At 37.3% G+C, this 14,626-nt stretch overlaps 1 protein-coding gene and 1 long non-coding RNA gene across 3 annotated transcripts in view; one reads left to right on the forward strand and one right to left on the reverse strand.

Moving 5' to 3' along the window:
• The first annotated feature begins 29 nt into the window (after window positions 1-29).
• Window positions 30-14,626, forward strand: part of LOC129782606 (uncharacterized) — a 110,768-nt gene continuing 96,171 nt past the window's right edge. The window contains exons 1-2 of the long non-coding RNA XR_008744662.1: window positions 30-1,442; window positions 13,126-13,168. This is a non-coding gene — a long non-coding RNA (uncharacterized LOC129782606). The remainder of the gene's footprint in view (window positions 1,443-13,125; window positions 13,169-14,626) is intronic.
• KRT222 (keratin 222) lies at window positions 4,674-11,262 on the reverse strand. 2 transcript variants are annotated; one of them, XM_027780098.2, is made up of 6 exons: window positions 11,058-11,246; window positions 8,930-9,058; window positions 7,946-8,166; window positions 6,918-6,994; window positions 6,655-6,760; window positions 4,674-5,319 (listed from the first exon to the last, which is right to left on the reverse strand). In XM_027780098.2, exons 2-6 carry the CDS (start codon window positions 9,032-9,034, stop codon window positions 5,106-5,108), a joined length of 723 nt encoding a protein of 240 aa, XP_027635899.1. In that variant the 5' UTR covers window positions 9,035-9,058; window positions 11,058-11,246; the 3' UTR covers window positions 4,674-5,105. The 2 variants fall into 2 exon arrangements, with proteins under 2 accessions (XP_027635899.1, XP_005232708.2); XM_005232651.3 differs by having other exon boundaries at window positions 4,679-5,319; window positions 11,140-11,262.

Below are 14,626 nucleotides of genomic sequence, written 5' to 3' on the forward strand. Positions count from 1 at the left end.
GCACCGCGCGGGCTCTGCCGCAGGCTCGCAGTCTCCAGCACCGCGCTTGTCCCCTTCGCGACAGTCAGGGGAAGGCGCGGGCGGGAAGCTGCCCCCCTTCACGTTCTTGTCAGCTCAGCCGAGCCACCTCCCCGCGGGGCAGCCCCCCCAGTCCCCATCCCCCCGGTGTTGGCGGGACCGGGAGAGGCGGCGGCGCCGTGTCCCGGTGGCGAATCTGCGGCGCAGAGCGGGGAGGGGGGGAGGGCGGCGCCTCACGGCCGCAGGTTTGGCGCCTTTTTCCCCTCAGAGGGAGCGCGCGGCGCCCTGAGGCGCCCGGGCTGCACAGGCGGCGGCTGGAGAGACGCTGTGGTGTAATGTGCGACTAACCCCATAAAGACAGGCGCTAAGGTCAGGTGAACGGCCCTGTGGGGAGCCCTGCGTCTGTGTAAGGGGTGAGGTGAGGTGCTGAAATAGTGGTTTGGGAATGGCATCCCTTCAGAAAAGGTTGAGCAGGATGTGGCCCTCCGTCTGGTCGTGCTTGCCGTGCCATGAGGAAAGGTGGGAGGATGCCAGTGCGTCGATGAAAGGTGTGAACAGAAGGCGGCCTAGGGGAAGCCTGTGCAGTGGTGTGAAGGAATGCTGGTCATATGGGCTATGGGAGAGATCCTAGTTTATAAATCTGTGTAGTTTATAATTTTGAACTAAGTCAGACTTGAGACAGCTAGCTGCTGAGTACAGGGGATTGTGAATTACAGAATAGACTGGAAGCAGTGGAATTATCCAGAACAATTTCTTGCAGAAATTTCTGAAGGTATCATACACAGAGGTAAAAAGCTTGCAAATACAAACTACATTACACCATATGGCTCTGATTGTGTGAGGAAGATGAAGAATTTCAGATCCCAGCATTCAGCACAGGAGTGTTTTTTGGTTTTTTTTTTTTTTTTTTTTTACAGTGAAAATTGTTAATGTGACTGAATTAAATATGAAAACTTAAAGTTTGGCATTGAAATTCTGTCACACAGCTAATAGGGCTGATTTCGAGACATCCATAAAGGAGGATTTTGGTGGAGCTGGTGAATGTGGCAGCTGAAGGAAAGCCAAACAGATGATACCAACCAAACCTAAAAATACAGCAGAAGGTGAAAAGGAAAACTGAATATGATACCGGGTTGCTGCAAGTCAGGCCCATTTCTTCTTGATGCCTACGTTTTGGGCCTTTTTGCTTTCGTTCTTAAATCAACCATATTTTTAGGAACAAGTATAGAGACAAGAACACTGCTCTCATCTGCCTATAGTGTGCTGTCTGTGGCCACAATGGAAGCCTGTTGACATGCAGCAGAATAACCTATGACTTCCGTATGATAATTAAAGTAAGAATTGAAAAGATTCCTCAGTCAACCAGCCAAATATGTCTCTTTAGTCTACCAGTTCCACCTGTGCAGAATATTTGTAAAGAGAAGGTGAGAAAATACTTGTTAAGAGGTGAAAAATAACCTGTTTTTTCCTCTGGTTTTGACCGCTTCATTCATTCATCTCTAGTTTATTAATAAACTTGGGTTTGTTGATAGTGTTAAAATGCATTTAATGTTGTTAGTTTTAAAATAAATTCTAAATTTGCGCAGCCTTTGAAACACTTATTATGATGTTCAAGTACCTTTACTGATACTCACTTTCCATGATAATAGTTCTGAATCATTGTGTATTTTTGAAGCCAGCAATGTTTTCCTTACTTTGGTTTATGAAGGTTTTTTTACTTCACTATCTAATTTCCATGCTGTGATAGTGAAAGATTTTGCCTGTGTACACCTTTTAATATACAGTATCACATAAGTAGTGTTACTGATTTAATAGGGCTGTTTATACTGCATCGTGCTAACCAGGGGGCTCTAAATAGTTGGCTCTTATCCAACTGTTTTAATTAGCAGCAATTTCATAAGCTTTGTAATGCAGACATATATTCACTGTAAAGTAGGTTGAGACAATGAAACTTGTTTTTACATCAGACATTTGCAGGTATTACAAGGCAGTAGCTCAGCTGATACAAATTAGCAGCACAGAAGTGAAGAATTCTTTGTCATATTATCAAGCTTCAGTGTTAATGGTTTTTAAATTAAGCTTTAAAATGATGTAAAATCAGGGTGAGGTTTTATTGTGAATATTTTTTTCTATGCCTGACACTACTGGAAGTGCAAGTAGTTTAAGAACAGAAGAGTAAGCTCTTTACATTTGAAGAGGTGGAATTTGTGAATAACACAAAAGATAGCTATGTTCTGTAAGGGGAGAAAACAGTTAAAACCAGGATGCACACCTGAACCAGGTCTAGAGTAGCAGCAGTTCTTAATGCAGCTAATGAAGTCAGTGTCAGTAGGTCCCACGTGAAGAAAATAGCCCTGAGCAGGCAAGAGTGGGCTGCTTATAGAATGTTTGTGTTAACAGAAACAGCTATTAAACTGCAGTCTATTTTTTTCCCTTAGAGCATCCATCGGGTTTCATGGTCTTAAAATAGTGTAACTGGGTTTATACCAGTTGTTTCAAACTTCAAGCAGCAGCTGTATATTTCATGAGAAGGCAAGTCCAATGTTAAACAATGACAGCTTTTGTGTGTGGAATAAATTTCTCATCACAGGACAGCTCAGGATGTGCTTGTGCTGTCGTTGAGGCCAGGAGATGGCTGCAAGAACCTTGAGGTCAGATACTGGTTGGATGAAATAATGTATATGCAGAAAGTAATTTTTTTTTTCTATTTACTTAGCATCCCAGACAATGTTTACTGTAGATACACAGTAATTTTTCTATTCTAAAATAATATGGAGGTTGTATAGCAAGGTGAAGTCAGGTATGTGTTCTTTACTATGCTCCATGAGGTTTCTATCATTAGGGGGAAAAAAAAGTAAATCTGGAGTTACCTAGAGGAGGTCTGAGGATAAGCCAAACACCCCCAGTTAAAGAAAAAAATGTGTCTGTGAGTAAGATGATTCCATTATTGTTTACTGTAGAGATGGCGGTACCTTCCATGTATTTGTATACTAATTTTTATATGCCTGTGCAAGCTCTTCCTGCATGAGGAAGTCTGTCTAAGCAGTTCTGAAGTTAATAAGCTAGGTTTCTGTTACATATTTCCTTGCTATTTATCTTTGCCTGTCAGCTTATCTTTTAGATTGTAAACTATGTGTGCCAAATGCTGTCTTCTTCCTTGTACAGTACTTGGAACAAAGGACTTTAGATCTAGTCAGGGTTACTGGATTTACCAGAAAAAGAGTAATTTTGTAGCAGGAGGACGCTCACATGTCATGATATAGATTCTTGGGGAATCTGTGCCTTTCTAATTGTAGAGGAGACCTTTAAAGAACACTTGGTTGCAGCGTTACAGATTTTATCTACAACTTTTATTTTGTATTTCTCTGTTATGTCTTTCCTTTTAAGGTATACACATTAAAACAAAAAAATATGCATGGGCAAACTCAATTTTAATACTTTTTTATTGTAGTAATGTCATTTACTTTGGTAAATTCGTATCCCTGCTTAAAGTGCCTTGAAGCAATTAAAACTTAGTTTAAATTCAAGTATTGTAAATTTACAGAGTATAAGCACACAAAAAAAAGCTGCATAGTAAAAATACTAGAGCAGGCTAATACATTCAGGATGCCAAATACTCAAGTATTAACAACACCAGATCAGTATTAAGGTTAATGATAATTAGCCAGCTTAATACAGTAGATATAGAACGGTGGGCAATATAAATGCATTGTTCTTACCATTAACAAAAGATAGAACCATAAATTAACACTGAAAGAATTTGTAGTATCAGTTTTTGTAACACATGCCATAAGTAATAAGGCAAATACTGACACTTAATCTTTTACATGCTGCTGTGACTCCAGCAAGTACAGTACATGGTTTTCCTAGATTCTGAGCTCCTGCAATCCCAGTGATTTTGGCGAGTTTGTGACATCCATGCCTCTTAAAAATCCTCATAATCATCCTTGCCCTCATACAATCTTGTTTGAATTTTTGTTTGAAATTTATCTCATAATGTTATGAAGCAGTATGTCTTAAGTTTTTTCTGTGTACTGATGCAACATCATCTACTGTACTTTGTATTTGCCCATAGCTACTTTAAGTAGTAGTGGGGGATGCTTAATGAGTATGGTAGAATTTTACTTTGAATATGTAGCCCTTATTTGTCCATTTAGTTTGAAGGAATAATGGTTGTACCCTGGCATAATAGTGAGAGCATAACTTATAATATTTGTCAGGAGATTAATTTGTTGAAAAAAATTAATTCACACTGATATAATAAACAAAATTAATTAAATAACAGCATTAAAATGGTTAGTTGACACCTTTTGTTTGAACAAGTAAGAAGTATAATTTTAGTTGCTGCGGCTAAGAAAGTTGTAGTACAGTTATGTGTGGACACATAAGAGCATGAATGATTTTTTCATTGGAAATTACTGCTTCAAAATTAGAGGAAGAGTATGGCTAAAATATTACTGGTTTGTAACAACAGTTTTAAAAATGTGTGTATAATTATGTGAGGGAAAGACATTTTTGCTCAGTTGTTGCAAAAAAAAAATAATTTAAAAATACAGCCACTTTAAAAAGAAAATTCTTTGCTAATAGTTTATGTATTTTAAGAGCATCTTTGTAATTTTTCTGTTAGAAAGTGTTATTTTAAATTATATTTCAGGAATTATGACAGTTGTGATATAAATTATTAGAAGGATTCATCAGTCATTATATGTATGCAATACTGAATAATAGCATGAAATATGCATTTGTCATTTCCAGAAAGAGAAAACAAGTTCTTTTTTAAAAGGCAGAATATGTCAAAGTATAAAGTTACAGTTTAATTTTTGCAATATTTGGTGAAATTCTACAAAACAACAATAATGAGAAAATTAAAGGGCTGCACCCAGAGTATAAAACTAGTAGAAGTTAGATTTCTTGGAATTTTAACTCCCTTGCTCTTCTCCTTTCTTTTAAAAGACTTGTGTGTGTTTATTGTATTAATCAAAGTACTTAGTAAGATTTCATTGTGGTAATAAGATAGCCTTGTAAGTCCATCTACAGTTTATTTCCAGAGCCCATTGGAGATGAACTTTGGGTTAATTTGCTGTAGGTTAAGGTTTGATAGAAGGAATACTGCAAGATCTCCTCATTACCAGCCTGACTTCAATGTTAGGAAGAGTTTTCTTCTTAGTGTGTAAACATCCTTCCTCTGTTGCTGCTAGGTGGAGATCAAAGCGCAGTGAAACTGATTTTTTCCTTAAGCGAGGGTTGTCCTTAAAGAAAGACCCTTCCCATTCTTTAATGACTTCATCCACTTTTTCTGTCCTGAAACAATAAAGCAACAATATTTATAATCATTTAGGCAATATGAGTTATCTATCTTCAGGGCTGCTTTTAAAATGTAGAGAGACCTTGCATAATAAAGTGTCAAGTTATTTTAGATGGGTACCAAGACACGAGAATTTTTCATTTTTTTTCACAGGTTCATTCTCCAGAAAAGCTAACTAACAGGCGAGGGTTCATTATATTCTTGTTCTTGTACTTTTAAGGAGACATGGATACAAAACCACTGCTCCAAACACATCAGACAATTTGTTTCCAAGGAGAAAGTTTGGAATCCAAGCTCAAAAACTTTGCAAGAAGCCTCCTTACTACAGTGGGCAGGGCAGAATTCCAGCAACTGAAAGCCTTCAGAATAGGGAGGAGAAAATTCTCGTTATAGACATCAGAATGTAGATATACAGTAAATTTAAAAAAAAAAAAGGAAAAAAGGGCAGAAGTAAAATATGGGGAATTAAAACCCCAGCTGATTCAGTATTACTTTGGTGCGCAAATCCTGTTGATGTAATCCTCTCAGCATGTGTCAGGATCCAGGTCTAAAAGTCCAACTCTGGAGACTTACTTAGGTAAACTGTACCCAGCCAAGCAACCCCCTGCAAATCTGACTGTGTGAGGGCAACAGAGCTGCTGTATGAAAATAAGATGCAGGTATGCAGTGTATAGGGTGGACTATATGATGGCATTAATTTTTAGTCCGAATTTCTACATGTTTTCAACAACTGATGACAGTTAAGTATTAGTAAAACAGTACACTACAGTTTGTTTTAAAAAGAGCAGCAGGAGAGAAAAAAAAACAACGAGGCAATCCAATACTATTAAAGTAATTTAAAGTGAATAATACATAGTAACAGACTTTCACATGCCTACTTAGGAGCCAAGCTCTCCATTCCCTGTTTGGTAATTGGTGAAACGTAGGAGTTTCCAAATAGCAAGTTAGAGCAGCCAAGCCTGAATTTATGTGCATAAATATGCCCCAGAGGAACTTTGCAAACATGGTATGGGCTCCTTTGCTTTCAGCCTTAACTAGATGAATTATTCATAGTTTCATTCTTAACAGAAACAGAAATTACAAATCAGAAGCATCATCATGATATTGTTTGCTTATGAAGCAAATGCTAATAAAAAGAACTTTAAAATTTAATGTATTGTTAAAACATGCTATTCAATATACCTTCAAGAATGCTCACTGTTAGTCTGCAGCTTCTTGGCTGTATGGGCATGATATAACAGATACTAAATAAAGGAAAGCTCAAAGCTACTGAAATGTAATGCTACCATTTACTGTCAATTGTTATTTTGTTAAATTCATGTTTATCTTACTGTACAGTGCCATGAGCTTCAGCGCTTTCCTTCATAATATTTCCATCTAGGATTGCTTGCTTTGTCATCAGTTCCACCTTCTCAGTTTCATGCTGCTTTACACTGTCTGTAAAAGAAAATGCAGGTATACTGGGCATTCAGAAGAGTAAGGTCAGGACACGGGACCTGGAAGTATTTTTCCTCCTGCTGCACTGGAACAAGATCAAGTTAGGAACCTCCTGTAGGGCCATAGTCCCCTAAGGGGAAAGTGTCTAAAAACTCACCTGAAGGCAGTGTAAAGGCAGTCTTGCTGGTGGTAGGCTTTTTGTCATCCTCCTGGTCAGGTATAGAGCAACGAAACCTGCAAAAATAAAAATTCTTGCTGTCATCAAGTAATATTGAATTACTTTAATCCAAAACTTGTCTTATGAGCAACTATCAAAAATTTAAAAATATGAGAACCATATTTTTGGACAGTTTTTAGTCAGTTTATTGTGTGCTAGGAAGAGTTACTTAATTTTATTAGTACTGAATTGGGTGTATTTTCAGAGTTAGAAGTGTTAAATCTGAAACTGACTCCCTTGTTTGGAATCATCTTATGCAAATATCTGAGGTGCCTGGACTGAAGCTCTCTATTTTTTGTAGAAAGGACTGAGGGAGGCAATGTTCCACTGAAAGAGTTCAGAATCACGTGCTTGGTTTTGTTAAGATGCCAGTGCTGAGTGCAGGAGGTGGTATTTTGCCTTTTCCGTATCCTCCTTGTTGTTTACATTTGTATAGCTGCCTCTCTTATGTCTACATTTCAAAATACTGGCATTTCTGTACCAGGGAGAGGGCAGACATGAGGAGTTACCACCAAAGCACAATGTCACTAGAAGGTATGTTCTTAAATAGCATCCTATTGTGTGCCTTAACACACTTCGAATGATCCTGAGTAGCGTGAATTCCACGTGCAAATGGACATCTGTCGTGTGCCGAGATGTGAACTCCTCTCCCAGCATGTTGTGCGTATGGACTTGCTTCATCAAACGGTCTGAGACAAACAGGCAGCTCATGGCGTACAAAGTCTACACCAACGTGCAGTGCCTCAAGCGCGGGTGCAGTAAGCGTGCTGTCATCTGCAACGCATCGTGCAGATGCTCTGAGCTCGAGGAAGCGTGGAATCAGTGAAGTTACAATGAAACCATTTTTAAGGATTTTTATACTGTAATTTTTTAATGATTGGTTCATGTATTTACAATTCTGATGAATATTTTAATGAGAACTTCTGAAATGGAAGACAAATTTGAGTACTTTTTTTCTAAACAAATACCTGTTCTCTTCTTGCTCAAGCAGGCTGCGGTATGTTGCTATCTCCTCTTCCAGTTTCATCCTTGTGTTCAGGAGAATTTCATGCTCTTGAAGCTGTTTCTCAATACCTCTTCTCACTTCCAGTAGCTCTTTCTCTAAGCATTCAATCTCAGCTTCTAAATTTTGTAGTTGCATGTGGTACTGCTGCTCTGTGGCACGTAATGAACGTTCCAAACCCTTTTCCTGTTAAATTTAACTCATATTTTAAGATTTGGAAAGTATATGCATTGAGATGTCATACATACTTTTAATTAACAAGCTGTGTATTTTTATACATAGTTCTTTTAAGAATATTCTTTAGGAACAGGAGTAAAGCTTTTAATATAATAATTTTGCTGAGAAATTTTCTGGTAAGATCTGTAATAATTCAAGATAGGATAAAAAAATGTAGCCTTTTGTTGTACCAGCAATCCACTACCATTCATTTTACACATTCCTGATTTTACCTGTATGGTTAAAATGATATCCAGCTCAGTACTGTATGAAAACTGAATGGTCTGTGTGCTGTTGTGGCTTATTATATTACTGAATTCAGTAAATTGCTAACATATTTTATCATTAATTAAAATATAAGCTTCATCCACATATTCAAAAAAAGTTCTAAACCTGATGTGAATTGGTTAGGTAGAATGACCAGGAACTTGATGAGGGAGTATCATGCAAATATATGTTTGGCAGGTGTGAAAACACGAAAAGATGTGTATATTGCATGGCAGATCCTGAATCGGAACGTGTGATACTCTTAAATGTGAGCAAACAACTGGGTTACTGCTTGTTGGTGAGTGCTCTGTGCACTGAGCTGAAAGTCCATGCATTTCTCTGTGTGTGGTATTTCGGCTGTATAGTGGATGTTATTGTTATATCAACTGAATTGTGGAATAGTTTACATCAAGAAAAAGATTAATTTTTTTCCAGGATATTTCAAATTTCATTTTACGATGCTTACCACAGCATGGAGAGATTCAATTTCGATCTGCATATGGTGCCACTGCCGTCTCGCTTCACAGAGTTCTGCTCTGGCTGCCTTTAATGCTTCTGCATCTTTGTCCATTCTTTTAATTGTATCTTCTTCTAGCTACAGGAGATATAAAAAAGATAACAATCTTAAAAATATTCAAATAATGAAAATGAAATCGATACACAAAATATCTAGTTGGAATTTTTTGAGAGTCATATAAATTTGCTAAATTTTATGTACCGTGTAGATGGGAAGCGATTATCCTGCTGTGTTTGATGGGAAGTAGTTGGCTGCATCTTTATCACTAACATATTTCTTGTAGAGGAGTTTCCATACAAATTAACCAGTTGTGTTGTGACCTTATTCACCGCTAGAGTAAATGGGCTTAACTTCATGGAAATAAGAGGAACTGCAGTTAGTTCAAGCTTCCAGGTTTGAATAAGGTTTTTAATGTATTTTTGATTTCTAAGAACAGTTTTATAGAGAGATAGCCCTTTGGAGTGGGTGCATGAGTATATCACAATTGACAATTGCTGTAATTGTTTTTGCCTGATCTAGTCATTGATTAGATTTCAGATTGTCATTTGAGAGCAAGTACCTTCATTCATTTAAATATGAACAGCAACCTGATCCAAATCTACAACTTTTCCTTGTCCTCTTAACTTTTAAGATTTACTTATCACAGGAAGGAAAATATTGATTTGTTTTCTGAGTATATGCTGTCACCCGGGTGTTAAAAGTCAGAAATGAGGTGCCTGTTCTAAGCTTAATCCCGATCTAAAATATTATTTGAGATAATCTGCCATCCTTAAGGCTGAAGCTTATTCTTAGGAAAAAAGTAAATAGTCAAAAAGCACTGTATTGTATTTGCAAGAAAATGTGGGGGGTTGTCTTTTTTAAAATCCAATTAAAAGTAGTTCATTTAAGCCAGTCCTGAGCATGTGTGGGGTCATTTTAGATTTGAGCTCGTCTTTTATTTAGATAATATGTTCATGCATTTAACTTCCAGAATGTTTGTTTTACTTCTGAAAGTTATTTTTCTTTTTTGCTTCTGAGTTTTACTGCAAGTGGTGAGGATGCCATAAGCCCTTGAAACAATACATGCTCTTTTGCATATTTTACTGCTTTATGTAGGTTCTTAGGATGCCATCAACTCTAAGAAAATGAACTCTTTAATTCAGGTCTTATGAAGCAAGTAAAATACATTCCTTTCCCCCCCCTGTAACATACTGATGTATTGTAATTTTACCATGCCATCATTTTGATGAAAAATTAAATTTGGCTAATGCACAAGTGAACAGTCAATATTCTTTGCCTACCCTTTTTTTGCCTGGGTATTGCAGAATTTATGTGACAGGAATATATAGATATACATTGGCTGCTTTGTGCCAAACACAAATATAAACTTGGCTTAATTATCTAGTTTGTAGCTGCTGTGTGTCACTGGATTACTGTGTAGGCCAGCCAGACTGCAGCAGCAGCCTGGCCTGTGGTTAAAATAAACCTCCAGCATTTCTGCAATACCCAAGAAGTACAATAAGGTGATACAATACCTAATTTTCACCCTGAATTTCTTGACATTTGATAGCTGAAAATCGTTTTGCCATTTTATTTCAAGGTTCACTTGGGTTTTAGAGATGTTTTGTATGTCAGTCTATAATAGTAGCATTGTGTGTTAACATTTAATCAATCTGTATGAAAGAAAAAAATGTATTTGAAGAGTTCAACATAGTTTTACTGTGAACAATATAAAATAGTTCCTAAAAAGGTACAGTTTTCTTTAATATAGGTGCTAAAAATGGTAAAGCTTTCTGTATATATATATATATATGGATTATTTACACTGCCTTTGATTTTTAAGATTCACTTTTCCTCTGGGATAACTAAATGGTGCTAGAGGTTACCATGTTACAGCATATGTCATCATTTTTTAAATCACAACAATATCACTGTTGCAGGTACAGAAAAACATCCAGATGACTTACACAGCATTCGTTTAGTGTGAATCTCATACCTTAGACAAAATCTATTTCCGTATCTTTCAGTTCACATCTTACTGCAGTAAAATCAAAATCCCTCCCCAATAATATGCTGCATTGAAAAGGAAATACTGTACCTCATAGAGGCTGAGGGAGGAACTGTATAGACAGGGATTGTCTCCTTACTCTGGAAGGTGTATGTCTGTATGAAGTCATTACCTGGGTCCTTGCTGAGGTGACGGTCTTTATCTGATTTCTGGTGATGAGCGTTTCATACTTTGCCCTGGTCTCATTGAGGAGCCGGGACAGTTCCATTCTCCTCCCATCCTCCCCCTTGGCTAACCGAACCCTATTGATAGGGTGAGCCGGCTGCTGCAGAGCCTTCACTGCCTGCAGTGAGGGGAGAGCGAGCGCAGGCGGATTTTAAAGCTGCAGAGCTGTATTTTTGAGGAAGTACTGGAAGGTCAGAGGCTTCCAATCATTTCTAAAAGCAAGTTTAGTACAGCAAAGATCTGTCACTTTTGCAGCGATTAAAGTAATGATTCCTAAATTATGTGCTGAAACGAGTATGTACAAAATCTTTATGTTTTTGTGACACTGTGACTGTGTTTTTTTATAACTTCAGAAATGTGAGGTTAAGGGAAGCAAAACGAAGGATGAAATTATAGCAGCACAGCATGAGAGTACAATTGCAGAGGGTGAGGGAGCAGCTTCCCAGCAGTATACCTGTACTGATGGCTGTGCTGCTGGAATGGGCCTTCACCGGGCGTGCAGCACTGGAACAGGTTATTTAGGGATGTTACAGAATTTCCATCCTTGAAGGTTTTGGAACTCAGAGAGGTGAAGTCTCAAGTGGCTGACCTGATCTAGTGTTGAAGACTATCCCGTTTTGAAAAAGAGCTGGGCTCCTGGATATCCTCCCACCCAACGCTTTGGTGTTTTTATGGACAGGAACACGAAAAGAGGGAGAGGAACGAGCACTACTAGTGGTAAAGAATGCTTGTGCACCTTGTGGTAAGGGATTTGGCTCCTCTTCTGCAGAGCACAAAGTTCTGGTGAATTAACACTTCAAACATAGCTAACTGCTGTCACAAAAGCATCTGGTTTGTTTCTGAAGGTGTTTACAGGACCTCTGTTGTGTCAGTGTGTTGTGTTCAGTTCATGGAATGTGCAGATTGTTGTAAGACTCTTAAACCTTTCCTGACAGCTACTGGGGAGGTAGAAAGTATAGGTTCTGTGGTGCTGTATTTTCTTCAAATAATTCTTCATTTCCTGGCTCACTGTAGCTACTTATGATCCAGTGGTCTTGTCTGCTAAGAATGGCTCTTACCCATTTTTCAAAGTTTTTGCAGTAATGCACCATACAAGGTATTTAGTGAAAAAAATCAGATTTGAGTAAAAAATTCACTAGGTAGAATGCATTTTAGGCTCCAAATAAGAATATACATTGGTAAATGAGAAAAAAAGGCAATAAACCTCTGCAAGACACTCATCTTTTTCAAAGTGAAGGTATTATACCACTTAAAAGTCTCCTTGTATGTGTAAGGCTTCCTTGTTCTTGGCTCTGTCTGCTGGCACATGTAAAAGGATCCTGTATTCTGATTTTATTTTTCTTTACTGGCTGTTTTTCAGCTGTCCTGGACTGAGATGAGAATGGTCTGTTGTCCGCTATCTTTTCTACAAGTGCCTTCATTAGTCTTATTTTTATGTAGTTCTAAAACCAAAATACTGACAGTTTTTCACTGATGGTATGAGAACAGTCATGTAATAAAAACATTACAAATCCATCAAACAAACATATTATACCTTGGGACAGTATAAACATTAATAGGAAAAGTTATGTATTTAAGCAAATAAGAAATTGAAATGTAATTTAAAATCTTTTTTTTTCTTTGCATTGCAATACCGATTGTTTACAGTTTGCTTTCAGTTCCTTGGGACTCAGACCATTTTCTATTTGTATCAGGCAAAGTCAAGGCTGTCTAGTATACAGAAATGAATAAAAAAATAAAAGTTTGAAGTATAATGTGGAGGTCTTCAGGGATATTGGATGTGGTCCCACAAACCAAACTTTATGCATCAACAAGCATCTATGAATGAATCTTCACACTACCAGCAGCTAAACATTTGCCAGCTGATACAATTTTTAAAAGCTTTTGAAAAAGAAATTAGCACTAATACTTTCTTTTTCCATCTTGTTTTCAGGTGTAAAGGAAACACCTGGGTACGAGATCCCTGTAGGCTAAAGGTAGGTGTGTGTAAGCAATTGTATCTTTACTAGGATTTATGTAATTTTTAGTTCTACCTACTTTCAATGTTCATATTTTATTACAGATGCTGAATTTCAGTTAACCTTATAGTTTGCATACTCTGCAAAAGTTATTTGGGTTCTGTGGTACAGTATAATAATGCTGTAGTGATTGCAAACTGCTTTCGTGTGCTAGTGTTGCTTTCTCACAAGACGGTAGCTAGAGTGGTTTCTAGATTTTACATATTTCTAAACTGCACCTAGCCTATTCTAAATCATCTGTTAGATCATAACATTACATTCAGGATTAATGTGTATGTAGGTAAACTATATGGTTATTCAGTGGAAATCTACACTGAATGAACTAGGGAATTTCACAGCAATCACAGTTGCAGTCCTTGAGGTACTGTACATTATTTCATACTTCTTTGTATAAAATTATTATGAAAGTATATATGTCTTTGGAAGAAGGCAAAAGAGATGTATTTTTCTTTTCAAAATGGAGATGCTGTCTATAATGGGGAAGATAATATGATATCAGGTTTTCTACCTATGAGAAAAAAATTATGGATAGGAAAGAAAGGGGACGAATGCTGTCCTGTCTTGGGAAGAGAAAAAAAATTCCTTCAGCCTCTAACCTTAGGATGTCTCTATACTGGTACTCTTGGTAATCATAACCGGCTACATAAACAACCTCAATTTGTCTATTTCTGATATTATTTTAATTTATATTGTAATTATTTAAATCTTTAAAATGTAGTCTGCAACAGTGAAAAATATTATTGAGATACTTTACCTGTAGTAAGATTCTTTTCATTTATTTATCAGGACTGCTTTTAAAGGGTGACAAAAAAGAGATACACTTGTGTTGCATGCTTTCAGAAAAGAAATTGCTTCCTTAAACTGTTGAAGATTGTGCATTTACTCAAGAGGTTTTCAAGTTCTTCTCTCTTTGTACTGGCATATATAGAATATTGTTCTGTTTAATTTCTTTGGGTGTTTTATCACAATACTTTTTCCTTAACTGACTGGACTTTAGATGTTGCAATTCTACTATGCTGACTTAGTTCTTTGATTATTGTTTTAATTACCCTAGCTTTTATTGGTTCAAGGCAGGAAGCACAAAGGCTTAGGTGTGTAAATTGTAAGGGGATTGTAATTTTTCTGTTTTCTTTTTTTTTTTTTTTCTATTTTTTTTTGTTTTGGATGAGATTCCTTTAAATAGTTAATTTGAGTTGATCATCCAGGAGCCAAATTTGGGACTTGGGGGATCATCCTGCGCCCCACGAGACAGCACTGGGCAGCATGGAGCCACCGCCACCTGGCTGGGGCTGCCATGTGCTGCCAAGCTGGGGTAACTTTACTTTTCCACTATGGTTGTGGTCTCTGCAGTATAGAATCATGGAATGGTTTGAGTTGGAATGGACCTTAAAGATCATCTAGTCCACCCCCCCTGCC

The sequence above is a fragment of the Falco peregrinus genome, chromosome 18 (genome assembly GCF_023634155.1).
Source record: "Falco peregrinus isolate bFalPer1 chromosome 18, bFalPer1.pri, whole genome shotgun sequence".
NCBI classification, from domain to species: Eukaryota; Metazoa; Chordata; class Aves; order Falconiformes; family Falconidae; genus Falco; species Falco peregrinus.